We start from the raw sequence: 15,309 nt of genomic DNA on the forward strand, positions 1-15,309 counted from the left end.
AGGGGCTACCATGTTCGTATTTTGAACCTGCTAACCAGTGTTGTACTACATACCTCACGGTTGTAGATTACAACAAAAACCACAGAACCTAACAACACTATCCAGTACTTTACTTGTAATATTGCTCTGCTTATCTGTACCTAAGACTGCGATAAATACTCGACATTCTCTCAACACAGGTATCATACATAGACAATACAATTTTGGATTTGCAAATTATATGAATGCAACGGCATATCATGACGTAGTAAAATAATAAGCATTCATCATGACGATGTTAATACAGTAATGTGGCTTAGAATAAACTAAACCATTTTTTTTTTATTTTACGAGGTAGGGTCCACTGAGCTACATAGCTCTTTTTCAGAAGCGACCTGGACACAAGTAATAGCTCAATGAAGTGGCTTATCACGTGGAAAATCATTGCAGCCGAATACTCTAAATGCATGTTTCTAAATGTGGGAGGGAAATCCGTAGGACCCAGAGAAAGATCCACATGACGATGGGGAGAGAGATATGCAAACTCAAAATATACAGGAGGCAAGGTAAGGATCGAACCCATGACCTCTTGTATACCAGGCGAGGTCATTAACATCTCGCCACCTTGGCTTAGTGGAGAGGGCACCTGAAAAGTTCTTCTGAAAAGAACGACTGGAATAGAAGCACTGCATGATAATTATGTTAATTATGAATCCCGTCATTTATTTGCTAACGACCAATTATAAGACACTGCCATGTAGTCAAACCTTGTGCCTCAAGACATGGCGAGTTCCCACGATGCATTTAGTACACAACGCTGTGGGAAGCTGAGGGGGCGGGGACACTATTCCATGTTGTGCATTTTTAATTACTGTTCTCGAAAAATGTTATTGCAGTAATTGGAAACTATAATTTGCGGAATTTAAATTGAATGCAATTAAAATGAAACTGTTAGTTCATAATACTCTAAGATATCTGCATGTTATATAATGGATACAACGACAGTGCATAACTATTTCAAATTCACCACGGTCTCACAGTACCTAGAAGAAAATACTCAATTATAATTTATTGCCATACTCTGCTGAAAACAACTAGAATGCTCAAGTGGGAGACGTGGAAACCTTAATGTTTAAAAATGCACATGTATTTCAGGAAGCAGTGGCTCATTGTTGGGCCTGAGCTGTGTACACACTCTAAATAAAATTTATAAATCCTGGAAAACATGACAAAATCAATTTAATATCAGATATAACAATTATTTTAAATGTCATGATTCACTATTTAGTGACAGTGGCTTTTGCTGCGATTAGCCCGACCATCGCTCGTACCTGTTGCAGTGGCCACATCGGTGAACGTTCCGTCTCCATTGTTCTTGAACAGGAAGTTGGGACCGTGCTCGTTGTCACAGAAGATGTCCGAGATGTTGGTGTTCATGATTGGACCAACAGTCACTCCACGGCCACCTGTCAACAACAAAGATTTTTTTTTTAATGTTTCACGAAATATTCTCTATCCACTGCTGAATGAAGGCCCCCAAGGTTGTTGGTGCTTTGCTTCCATTGCTGCATCGGTGCAATCCAATAACACTGTTCATACCCTGGCAAAATGCAATCAAATCTCAATAACATTAATTCAGTTTAATTCAACTCAGGACTGTTGAATATTTCAGACAGAGATTTATTTTACTACTACTACTACAAAATAAGCAGAGCCTGCTGCATATTACACGTGCAGGGTACATTGGATTACGAGAGCACAGCAGGGTTTCCTGTCACCCACACCGGCGCCTTCAGGAGAAGAATGCATCAGGACATGAGACCTTCAATGGCGAGTGCCGTTTTTTTTAATGTTTCACGTTTCTATTTTGAGCCACCAGGGTCACACTTACTCCCAAGAGGAGTGTCCACCTCACCCCTGTGATAAATGTGTAAAACTTGTACTGTTTTGACTTAAAGCTTTCGTGACTGCAGGAATTAATATTCTTTGGGTCTTTCGGTAAAGTCACGTAAATAGGTTCAAATAAAAACTAAAGTTATTTTCTTTGAACCTATCTAAATCATATTTTTTTTGTTATTTTCTTTGAACCTATCTATATGACTTTACCGAAAGACCCAACGAATACTTGTACTGCCATTCTTAAAATGAAACGTAAAAGTTGATGCCTAAAAAAGTGGAACGAATGCTTTTATTCCAAATGTCGGTACTGTCCACCCAGAGCCGTGACACAGGAGAGCATCGAGTCCAGGGTGCCACAGTGGTGGGATTTTAACTACTTCGCCTGGTATACAAGGAGTTGGTGGGTTCGATCCTAATTCTCATGCCTGTATAATTGGAGTTGGCATGTTTTCCCCATGGTCGCGTGGATTTTTCTCTGGGTCCTCCAGTTTTTCCCTTCACATTTAGAAACATGCGTTCAGACTATTTGGCTGCTGTAAATTTCCACATGATAAGTCACTTCGAGAACTATCATTTGTGGCCAAATCCCTTCTGAAAAAAAGCTATACAGTGGGAGAAAAAATAATTTGATCCCCTGCTGATTTTGTACGTTTGCCCACTGACAAAGAAATGATCAGTCTATAATTTTAATGGTATGTTTATTTGAACAGTGAGAGACAGAATAACAACAACAAAATCCAGAAACACGCATTTCCAAAATGTTATAAATTGATTTGCATTTTAATGAGGGAAATAAGTATTTGACCCCTATGCAAAACATGACTTAGTACTTGGTGGAAAACCCCTTGTTGGCAATCACAGAGGTCAGACGTTTCTTATAGTTGGCCACCAGGTTTGCACACATCTCAGGAGGGATTTTGTCCCACTCCTCTTTGTAGATCTTCTCCAAGTAATTAAGGTTTCGAGGCTGACGTTTGGCAACTCGAACCTTCAGGTCCCTCCACAGATTTTCTATTGGATTAAGGTCTGGAGACTGGCTAGGCCACTCCAGGACCTTAATGTGTTTCTTCTTGAGCCACTCCTTTGTTGCCTTGGCCGTGTGTTTTGGGTCATTGTCATGCTGGAATACCCATCCACGACCCATTTTCAATGCCCTGGCTGAGGGAAGGAGGTTCTCACCCAAGATTTGACGGTACATGGCCCCGTCCATCGTCCCTTTGATGCGGTGAAGTTGTCCTGTCCTCTTAGCAGAAAAACACCCCCAAAGCATAATTTTCCACCTCCATGTTTGACGGTGGGGATGGTGTTCTTGGGGTCATAGGCAGCATTCCTCCTCCTCCAAACACCGCGAGTTGAGTTGATGCCAAAGAGCTCCATTTTGGTCTCATCTGACCACAACACTTTCACCCAGTTGCCCTCTGAATCATTCAGATGTTCATTCGCAAACTTCAGACGGGCATGTATATGTGCTTTCTTGAGCAGGGGAACCTTGCGGGCGCTGCAGGATTTAAGTCCTTCACGGCGTAGTGTGTTACCAACTGTTTTCTTGGTGACTATGGTCCCAGCTGCCTTGAGATCATTGACAAGATCCTGCCGTGTAGTTCTGGGCTGATTCCTCACCGTTCTCATGATCATTGCAACTCCACTAGGTGAGATCTTGCATGGAGCCGCAGGCCGAGGGAGATTGACAGTTCTTTTGTGTTTCTTCCATTTGTGAATAATCGCACCAACTGTTGTCACCTTCTCACCAAGCTGCTTGGTGATGGTCTTGGAGCCCATTCCAGCCTTGTGTAGGTCTACAATCTTGTCCCTGACATTCTTGGAGAGCTCTTTGGTCTTGGCCATGGTGGAGAGTTTTGAATCTGATTGATTGATTGCTTCTGTGAACAGGTGTCCTTTATACAGGTGTAATAACAGCCATAGAGGGTTCACGTGGGGATTGGCTTGCCGGTCCTGCCTTGTAGCCAATAAGGGTTGAGATAGGGAGCATGACCCCGGCGTGATCACGGCATGTCATCAGGAGTGATTGGCCTAGCCATTCGGGGCCCCAGCTAATGGGGATCCGGATGAGAGGCGTGGTCCCGGGATTGACAGGGAACCATCGAGAATGGTCAAGACTGTCCATGGAGGATTGGCTGGGGGGACCACGTGACGAAGGGATTAAGAGAGAGTGAGAGAGAACGATCGGGAGCAGACTGGGGAACGAACAGAGCGAGAGCCACGCGTGTACGGGGGCTCTGGGTGCCACGTGCGCGGTGGGAACTGGTGTGAAGTCTGCCCGCTCTCTGCTGTCTGCCAACAACGGAGCGTGAGTGAATAAAGTGTATCGTGGAGGTGAAAATAAAGAGGACCGATTCCGAAGCCGTCTCAGAAGGATTATTACACAGGTAACAAGCTGAGATTAGGAGCACTGCCTTTAAGAGTGTGCTCCTTACCTGTATAAAAGACACCTGGGAGCCAGAAATATTTCTGATTGAGAGGGGGTCAAATACTTATTTCCCTAATTAAAATGCAAATCAATTTATAACATTTTGACATGCGTTTTTCTGGATTTTGTTGCTGTTATTCTGTCTCTCACCGTTCAAATAAACCTACCATTAAAATTATAGACTGATAATTTCTTTGTCAGTGGGCACATGTACAAAATCAGCAGGGGATCAAATACTTTTTTCCCCTCACTGTATATAGCTCAGTGGGCCTTACCTGATACAAAAAAAATGTGTTTATAGTTTAAATGGTTTCGCTTGATTCCGGACTGATTATCCAAACATATCCAACAATGAATACTTATTAACTGCATGCCTAGTGTGGACCCCCAGGCATGTAGTGATGTATAAATGAATCAATTAATCAATTTAAATGGATTTCTACATTGAAGGGACACACATCAGATGGATGAAGAAATTTGTTGTTCGGACTCGGTTTTAATATTATTATTATGATTATGCATGTTTACCCACAAAGGCCTCCTTGAGTCTCAAGACTCTGTTTCAGGAGAGTACTGCTAAGTTTTCACGGTATGGAGTGATTATGTTATGTGTCATCTAAATTGGATAATTTGCTGGAAATATTTAATAATTTGGATGTTTTTGGCCAATACCAGTTGCATTGTTTGTTTTTAGCGACTGTTGAACTCCAGTGAAGAATATACAGTACTGCAATATATAATTACATATACTTAATCGATAGATGCTTTCCAACCTGTGGTCTACATACCCCCGAGGGGGATTATGTGCCATCGCTTGAGGGCAGGTGAGACACATTTTTTTGTACCGACGGTGGCCACGGGAGTCACCCAGCGGTCCTGGTCTGCGTGTGCATACTAGAAGAACATTATAAAAGCTACACACTTATCTGTGGATGACATTTGGTAAACTTATGCCCTTGGGACTCATCCACATGCTCCATTATGTATGTTCATCTCTTGTTTATCACACCGATTTTACTTTTGCTTGACTAATGAACAACAAAAACTAAGTGTTAAACAGCTGTCTTAGGTGTTAATTAGGTGGATATGTAATTAAAAAGCACTGTAGTAATTTTACAAAGAATTAAATAAATAAAATCTATATGCTGGTAGATGTACGTGGACAGTTGATACGTCTGATAGAGGGTACACGAGAGGCAATAAATAGGCCAGGAGCCACTGGTCTAGATGAATTCCTTAATAATGTAATAATTTGTGTGATGTTACTTGCACGGTTTGCATTGTAAAACTTGAACCATACATTATAATTCAAGAACCAGCTCCCATGAGCGCATATTTCATCTGCCGCGTGTCAGACACACGAACGCAAACGCACTGCATCTTCATAAATGGTCCAGTATGTTACGCTGTCACACAAAAAGAAAACACTTGCCTTTTTTGTTTGTTTGCAAACTTAACATTTTTGTAGGTAAACAAGTAATACAATGGGCGATTATTTCATTCCTCACGTTTGGTCTCTCACTCATTTAACAAAAGAAAGTAATAATATCCATCATCGGGCAACCCAAAACACAATTGAGTTTTCATTAAATTTGAAAACAAAAACGCCACTGAGCCACGGAAAAATCGGCAGTTAATATCTAGTCCTGTGAATGATAAAATATCTCTGAAACACCACGTAACCATCTCCATACAAATCAACAAGCACACACACCACGTTGCCCCGGTGTGCACGAGCTACATTTGCTCAACACATCCAATTCCCGCACGTATTGTGACAGCCTTTTACATTGTGATGAGGGAGGGATTCTGGTGAGGATGTGGGTTATTGTTGAGGTTGTGAGTAGCTGTCAAGGCCATGGGTTAGTGTCAAGGCTGTGGGTTATTGTCGAGGCTGTGAGTCATTGTCAAGGCCGTGTGTTATTGTGAAGGCTGTGAGTTATGATTAAAGCTGTGAGTTATTGTAAGAATGTGTGTTATTGTCAAGACTGTGAGTTATTGTAAAAGCTGTGAGTTATTGTGAAGGCGGTGTGTTATTGTCAAGACTGTGAGTTATTGTAAGCCTGCGAGTTATGGTAAAGACTGTGAGTTATAGTCAAGGCTGTGAGTTATTGTTAGGCTTTGGGTTATTGTTAGACTTTGGGTTATTCTCAAGGCGGTGAGTTCGTGTTGACTCTGCATGGATGTCTAATTGTGCCGTCAGTTGTGAGGTCCGGTAACAGTGTGTTGATGTTAATGAGTTGATGTTCATGAGTTGGGGACAGTGTGAGGTCCCCAGTCTCTGATCAGAATCCTCTGGTACACACACTCACGAGTAAAACATGGTACATAAAGAGACAGGCGGCTCTAAGTAGGTAACACTGGATAGCTGCGACAATGTGACCAAACGGAGATGAGTTGGTGTACCTGTGAACTTGTTGACTCCGGCCTCCTTGGCCACTTCAGAAAGGATGACAATCCCTCGAGCGACATCGCTGGCCGCCTCGTCCATCTCGATGACAGCGTGTGGGCCCACGCCGTCCTTCGCGTAGTTTGCCACGTAAACCGAGTAGCGGCCCGTTCCCTGGCAGAGGCACGCGACGCGGCTCGGTGAGTACGTACGTATGTTGAACTTCTCTTGTACAGTACGCAGCCAACCGTGCTAATCGAAATTGTCACTCTCCCAATACAGTATACCACATGGTATTTTTTCATTGTTACTTTGTTATTAATATTATTATTCCACTTGTTTACCAAGGAAAGTATCCCTGAGTTTCAAGAGGGAGGGTCCTACTAAGCTTTTGCAGTAGGGGTCAATGATTGCTATGTTTCCCAATTAAGGCGTTTGAGGTGTAATTTTCCAAATTTGGCAAAGGTTGGAGATGAACGATGGAAACCCTTGTATGGCCCTCGCTCCTGTTGAGTATTATTTTTTAACAAGATATCGTTAATATGCTACTAGAATGAAAACATCAATTGCCATTTTGATTTAAAAAGCATCTAAATGCAACCACATCTCAAGATGTTGTAAAAACACTGGGACATGCATCACGAGGTGCAACGAGGGATGTATGAGGGGCAATATAAATAATACTACGACTATTACCAGGTAAGGCCCCACTGAGTTATATAGCTTTCTTCAGAGGCGACCTGGCCATCACAAATTATAGCTCAATGAAGTCGCTTATCATCATGTGAAAATTTATAGCAGCCAAATCCTCTAAATGCACATTTCTCAAATGTGCAGAAAAATCGACAACCACTCCAAATATACAGGCGTTGGTGTCGGGATCGAACCCACTACCTCCTACATACCAGGTTAGGGAGTTAACATTTCGCCACCGCTGCACCCATGTCATTTACCCGATTAAGGAGGAGTGGAGCTCGGTAGATGGACAAGCTTAGCATTGACAACACTAACAAACAGACGGCTAAATCTTGACTTAAAGCTTTCGTGACTGCAGGAATTCTATTCTTTGGGCCATTCGGTAAAGTCACGTAGATAGGTTCAAAGAAAATAACAAAAAACTACGATATTTCGATCGCAACGCATCAGGAATGACTGCTTATTTTGCGATTGAAACGTCATAGTTTTTGGTTATTTTCTTTGAACCTATCTGCGTGACTTTACCAAAAGACCCAAAGAAAACAGACAGCTTTCACAAAAAAAAAGGTATCAAAAGAATCACAACCTTATCCAAGAATGCTGAAACTCAGCTGCAATAACTGGACACTGTCCACTTTGCACCTAAACAATTCAAAAGCAAAAGTCAAATTCAGTATAAACGTCTGCTCTCAGTCACAAAAGACAAAAAACATGTTACCTTGGTGTCGCTCTCGATCAAAGCTCACGTTCATGGAATAACTAAAGCAGTGAGCAAATAAACTAAATGCCACATTGATGTGATACAAATATTAGCTTGAACTTTCTGGGGATATCATACCAAACCCTTTAAACTGCACCACTGGCCTGTGTTTACTATATATCTGTAATAAAGGACTCGACCACGATGTCTGGCTTGGTGTCCTTTATTCGGTTCTTCTCTCTTAACCCGCACGGCTGTCCTTCTATAAGACTCTATACTGACACTGATACTGCTCTCCCGCAGTTTCTCCCCTCGTCGTTCTCTCAGCCTCTCTCTCCTCTCGTCGCTCTCGTAGCCTCCCCCTCACACACAGCCTCGCCGGCTGTGTTCCCCGCAGCTCCTCGTCCGCCTTCTCTCCAGCCGCCCCACCGCTGTCTTCTCTCGCAGCTCCGCTGGCTGCTCCCTTAGCTGGCCACCGCTGGCCGCCGCTGCCACCCCTTGGCTTTGCCCACGTGGCCTTACTCTGGTCCAGTCCCACTCGTTCTGCCTTCCTCTTCCGGTCTCCTCCCTTAAGAACCTTAACCTTTCCTCCCACGTCACCTAACTCCACCTCTCCGTGACGTCACATCCGGGAGGTCGCCCGCGCCCGCATTACACCACCCTCCCCCGTGGAGAAAAACCCAGCCGACCTCGGCTGAACAACACCAACAGTAATGCGGGCGAACCCGAGCGTAACACACCAAAGGACACCAAGCATGCAATATAACAGTAAGAACAATCAACACAACTCAACAATCAATAACGTAGCAGAAGCAGGCAATAAATACACAGTAAGAACAATACAACATAACAATCAACGAAACACAAGGGATTTAGAGCGTGTGCGGGTCGCCGGCCCGTCCCGGACGGTCGGCGGCCCATCCGCGGAACGGGAACGTGATTGAGTTTGAGGAGCGACAGGGTGAAATCCCCCTGTCGCTGTTGGAAGTCCACCAACGTCCCGTGTCCTTGAAGGATCAGTTTTGGGCTTGTCCCGCGGATGCGTCTGCAGCGGGGTCGGAAGGGCTGCAGGGCTCGAAGGACCCGCAGATCTGGCAGGCACCCTCCGAGCAGAGCGCCTCGTCCCCTCCGGTGTCAAGGCCGGCCTGCCTGGAACAGGTACGACAGGCGCTCTAGCAAGATCAATGGACGCAGGCGGGGGAGAGTCGGCAGCAACAGACCCCGGCAAGGCAACATTGGGAGATGATGCATCATGTAGGGGAGCAACATACGGTTTCAAGCGCGACGTGTGAACAAACCAGCGGCGAGAACCAATTTGAACACGCGCCGACTGAGGATTAGGAACCTCAATGAGGCGGACAGGCCCTCGCCAAGGTTTGTGAAATTTGGGAGAGGTACCCGGCCGCACCTGCGGGCAATGGAGCCAGGCCAGGTCCCCAACCTTCCAGGGGCACTCCCCTTTGGAACGCCGTGCGTACCTCTCATTTCGGGCCTGAGCTTTGGCCGTAGCCACACGGGCACTCTCCCGCGCCTCCGAGACCCGGCGAACAGTGTCCCGAATGTAGTCAGGAAGCGGTTTACAAGGTCCCCTCACACCGGTTCCCATCTGCACATCCATTGGCGGCACGTTTTCCCGACCATACATAAGGTAAAATGGCGAATAACCCGTAGCCGCATGAGGAGTCATCCTGTACGCCGAAAGCACCCCCGGGATGTGCAGGTCCCAATCCGATTGTTGCTCACTCACCGTGTGGCACAGCATGGCAGACAATGTCCGGTTTAGCCGCTCAACCATACCATCCGTTTACGGATGGTATGGGGATGTCCGGACCTTCTTAGTCCCTAGGCCCGCGCATACTTCCGCCAATAATTTCGAAGAAAAATTTCGGCCCTGATCCGTAAGGAGTCTCTCCGGCGCACCCTTGTCCATAACATATCCGAACAAAAAGGCGTCGGTAATGGCCGCGGCCGATTGATCGGGCAACGGCCAGGCCATCGGCCAACGGGAGAGGTACTCAACCCCGACCAGCAAATATTTATTACCCCTCGCCGAAGGTGGGAAAGGTCCCAAAATGTCCAGTGCCACCAATTCATTGACCCGAGACACCCGAATTGACTGTAAGGGTGGCACATAAGGATGTTTAGGAGGCTTACGCCGGGCACAGTCAGGGCACGCGCGGACGTGCCCCACGACATCCGTCGACATGCCGTGCCAAAAATAATGACGTTGCAACGTCAACAAGGTCTTCTGCACACCCAGATGTAATAGCGTGTCACAATGGAGAGTTCTAATCAACTCGTATCGGAGGGACGCAGGCACCACTAGACGCCAGTGTTCCTGGAGACTTTCCCTCCACATAAGCAGACCATCTCGGACCGCGGTTTCCGGCGCACCCTCCGTAACCGGACCCCCAACCTCCACTTTGGATCGCTTCCGCAAGGACACTAACGACTCATCCATCATTTGCTCCCTTATCCAAACAGACCGTGGCAGATTCAAAACCCCATCAGTCGGCCCCGGTTCCACAGTAGCATCCGACTTCTCCACAGCCAATACCACCGGCTGAGGGGGGGGTAGGCTGGGCGCACATCTCTGCGTCCCCGACGCACATTTGCAAGGGGAGCGCTGCGGCAACCTAGAAAGTGCGTCTGCGTTCGCATGGCGCACCCCTTTACGATGGTGAATTTGAAATGAAAATTCTTGCAGCGTGTCCAACCAACGCGACAGCTGGCCGGAAGGTTGATCCATTTTAAGGGCATATTGCAAGGCCGCATGATCCGTACGTACGATAAAGGAACGGCCGTACAGGTACGGTCGAAACTGACGTAGGAAAAAAACAACGGCTAAGAGTTCCCTGCGAGTGACACAGTAGCGTGTTTCCGCGGGCGACAGGACCCGGCTACCATACGCAACGACGCGCTCTACGCCCCCTTTAGACTGAGACAACACCGCGCCAATACCTGTGTCGCTCGCATCCGTATCAAGAATGAACGGTTGATTGAAATCCGGATAATCCAATGTTGGGGCGGTAGCCAACAGATTACGCAGACTCTGAAAGGCCGCCTCTTCCGGCGGTCCCCACGCAAACTTACGTCCCTTACCCGTAAGGAGGTGCAAGGGCCTCGCGATGGTCGCAAAATTCGGTACAAATCTTCGATAATACGAGGCAAATCCCAGAAAGCGACGTACATCCCCCACGGTGACCGGAGTCGGCCAATCTCGGACGCACGCCGTTTTTTCCGGGTCCGTAGACACCCCCTCAGCACTCACGATGTGCCCCAAATAACGGACGGACCGTTGCAGTAGGTGACATTTCTTTGGTTTAAATTTCAAGTTCGCGGAGCGCATCCTCGCGAACACCGTCTCCAGCCGCCTTAAATGTTCATCAAATGTGCGGCTGAAGACGATGATATCGTCCAAATATATGAGACATGTCTCCCACTGCAACCCCGTCAAAACGAGTTCCATGAGTCTTTGAAATGTGGCAGGGGCCGCATTCAGCCCCATCGGAAGGCAGTTAAATTGAAACAACCCCTGCGGCGTACGGAATGCGGTCTTCTCCCGTGAGGGCTCGTCAAGGGGAAGCTGCCAAAATCCCGAAGAGAGGTCCAGTGTAGAGAAATACTTAGCCCCCGACAATGCGTCGAGGGAGTCGTCCATACGCGGCAGGGGATACGCATCTGCCACCGATATCTTATTCAATTTTCGAAAGTCAACACAGAATCGCAATTTGCCATCCTTTTTCTTAACCAAAACCACAGGCGCGCCCCATGGGCTGTTCGACGGCGATATAATATCCGCAGCCAACATATCCTCCACTGCCCCCCGAACGTGTTCTCGCTCGGCCGGACTCATTCGGTGCGAATTCAACCGAATAGGGGCAGCGTCGCCTGTAGCAATGTGATGGTGAAGCAATGAGGTGCGTCCCAAATCCAAATCATTGGAGCTAAACACATCGGAATACGTCAATAACAATTTATGAAGCGCACCCCGTTGATCCACAGACAGGGAAGAATTTCCGTCACATAAGCTAGCAATCCAGCGGTCATCCGAAGCCACAGGCTCGGAAACACCAGCAACCACTCCCTGGCTATGCGAACAATCGTGAGCCGTAAATGCCGTGGTGGCATGTGCCACAACCGTGCCGGCTGGGACACAGACATTTTCCGTACCCGCATTGAGCACCTGCAAAAACGGTAATTGATCTGGCCGGACGATGGTCTGCGCTCCGACCAGCGCCGATCCGGCCGTTATCGAGGCTGAAGGTGACAACAAGATCCCAACCGCTCCCAGCCGACCAGGCAGGGGCTTCCGATACCGCAGGGGAATAAGCATCTGTGAACCAGGTGGAATATCAACAGATGCCACGGATAGCGCCTGCACTTGTACGGCCGAAGCAGGTCGCCCCCAGGGCGACGGCAGAAACGAAATTTGACGGCCACCCGGCAGTTCAATACAATTCTCATTAATTTTGATCAAAATAGGCATCTTAGCCAGAAAATCAGTGCCCAATAAACAGGGAACTGCCAAGGATCTTGAAATCAACACAACGCCCGAGGCCGACACATCCCCAATAGATATTTTAGCGTCCACCTGGCCCACGATGCCCATACTACCCCCGTTCGCAGCGACGCACGACCCGTAAACCGGACGCACGGCCCCGGGTGGGATGCCTAACAGATGAAAAATGACATCCGAAATAATAGTCGCGGACGCCCCGGAATCGACCAAAATGCGCACGTCCACCCCTTGTATAGACCCCGGCACGGTGGACGAACCCGTAGCGGCCGCAACAACCCTCCGTGCCAATTTGCGCCACTGCGTCACAGAGCGACAAGGCCCCGTCGAAGGTCCCTCTTTAACAACAACACTATGACCGCACAACGAAGGTGATGGGTGAGGTGTAAAGCCTTGCCGGGTGTCTGGTGCGTGCCGACTTGCCTGTTTCGGTGGATCCTTGGGCGGCTTGGCCGGTAATGAGGCCTCCTGTTGTGGCGGACCCGGGATGCGGGCCCAGCAGTCCTTCGCGTAGTGGCCCTTCCGTCCGCAGCGGAAGCAATCGGCGTCGTTGCGCCGAAGCGCAGGCCTTGCATCGCGCCGCCCGCGTATCGGCGGTGCAGCACGAGAGGCCGGTCCACCGCGGCCTGACCATGGCACCGAGGCGGCCGTCAGCTCCTGAGGGCCCCGCTCATCCGGCACGTATACCGACTTCGTAGGGTCCCAACCCAGAGCGCCACCCTCCGCGACGGGCCCCCCTGTCCACGCCGTGACCTGTTTCCATCGTCGTAGGTTGAATTGTGCATCCAGACATTTCGCCGCCGCCCGGGAGGTGAGCTTCTCATGCCCGCACACCGGCATGGGAATCCCAAGATCCCGCGACAGCTCGAGCATCTTGCCCAAGATGAGAGGCTCGAGCAGGTCAGGTGTTGTATCTGGATACGCGGCCATAGCCAAATCAAGCACTGCACCCCTGTACGCCACAGGCGACTCCTCGGGCGCTCGTTGTCGTTGAGCGAATCGCCGATGCGCGTCGTCAGGTGGCTCGTAGGCGTCGGCCATTTCTTGAAAAACTCCATATAATGTCCTCTTCTTCTCGGCCTTAATGGAGCGATAAAAACGAACAGATTCGTCGTCCAGAAGAGTCGGCAACACTTCCAAGGCCTCAGCATCGGTCCATCTCGCAGAACGGACCGCCGCTAAAAATCTGCAGGCGAAAGCGCTCCAGTCGCCCCCAATGGCGAATTCCTTGACCGTGGTGAGATGGCGACTCCGACTTCGCTTCACTCCGCCCTCCGCCGATGGTTCCTCCGGAGGCAAATTCAAAATGGCGTCGAATCGCGGCGTGGTCAAGATGGCGGATTCCCGCCGCGGCACGCGCAAGATGGCGGCCTCCTGCCGCGTGGCCCATGGCGCCGGGAGTGAAGAACCCGTGGCGGCCTGTGGAGCACTCTCCGCTCTCTCCGTCGCCGTGCTTGGGGTGACGAGATGACACAATTGGCCCAGGGCGTCCTTGAGAGTCTCCAGTTGCTCAGCCACCTGCAGCCATCGCCGATCAGCGTCTGATGGTGTCGGCGGCCCTGACACTGTGGCTACATCTTCCACTCCCGTCCCCGCACTCGTTTCAGCAGGGCTCTCCTCCACCACCCTGGCAGGATCCATGTTTGGAGGGAAGTCTTCGTCTTCGGACGAAGAAGCCGATGCCGGCGCTGGAACATTTTTCTTTCTCACTTGTTTCGACATGCCGTTGCACTTCCGACACCAATGTAATAAAGGACTCGACCACGATGTCTGGCTTGGTGTCCTTTATTCGGTTCTTCTCTCTTAACCCGCACGGCTGTCCTTCTATAAGACTCTATACTGACACTGATACTGCTCTCCCGCAGTTTCTCCCCTCGTCGTTCTCTCAGCCTCTCTCTCCTCTCGTCGCTCTCGTAGCCTCCCCCTCACACACAGCCTCGCCGGCTGTGTTCCCCGCAGCTCCTCGTCCGCCTTCTCTCCAGCCGCCCCACCGCTGTCTTCTCTCGCAGCTCCGCTGGCTGCTCCCTTAGCTGGCCACCGCTGGCCGCCGCTGCCACCCCTTGGCTTTGCCCACGTGGCCTTACTCTGGTCCAGTCCCACTCGTTCTGCCTTCCTCTTCCGGTCTCCTCCCTTAAGAACCTTAACCTTTCCTCCCACGTCACCTAACTCCACCTCTCCGTGACGTCACATCCGGGAGGTCGCCCGCGCCCGCATTACATATCCATCACGTCATCAGTGCTGCCAATTCCCGTTAGAGGAACGTCGCCAAACAAACGTCACCCCCCCCCAGATGTCACAAGGTGGACCTTTTAAAGACGTGAATATCGTCACGAGACAATTTACCGAGTATTAAACAAAGTAAACTGATACAGGATCCTTAAAAGATACCCTGGAATTCCCCCAATGTCTGCATCTTGTACTCGTTCCCAAACAACATTTTGTCCCTAGGAAAACCTAGAAAGTTGCGAGATATAGCGACAAAATCGCCAAGTTGGCAACACTGCAGAGGACCACTGTGGTAATAAAATATTTTCAACTGCCAAAAAACAGCTGGCTGTCGTAGCTTAAAAAATACAAGATGAAAAACTTCAAAATTCAACTAAACATAGGCTAACGTAGCTTATGGTTATGTAAGGTCATGTGGGGACACCTTGGGGTAATGCAAGGGCCACGTAAGGACACCTCGGGTAAAATCATTC

General features: G+C 48.7%; 1 protein-coding gene across 1 annotated transcript in view; it reads right to left on the reverse strand.

Annotated features, from left to right (window-relative positions):
• Nucleotides 1-15,309, reverse strand: part of CRTAC1 (cartilage acidic protein 1) — a 502,395-nt gene that overhangs the window by 400,443 nt on the left and 86,643 nt on the right. Inside the window, exons 4-5 of the mRNA XM_061556622.1 lie at nucleotides 6,713-6,869; nucleotides 1,311-1,445 (exon numbers count right to left, since the gene is read on the reverse strand). Coding sequence (XP_061412606.1) covers nucleotides 1,311-1,445; nucleotides 6,713-6,869 — 292 coding nt within the window. The remainder of the gene's footprint in view (nucleotides 1-1,310; nucleotides 1,446-6,712; nucleotides 6,870-15,309) is intronic.

Source organism: Lethenteron reissneri, chromosome 22 (assembly GCF_015708825.2).
Source record: "Lethenteron reissneri isolate LAM-NWPU_2019-01 chromosome 22, ASM1570882v1, whole genome shotgun sequence".
Classification (NCBI taxonomy): Eukaryota; Metazoa; Chordata; class Hyperoartia; order Petromyzontiformes; family Petromyzontidae; genus Lethenteron; species Lethenteron reissneri.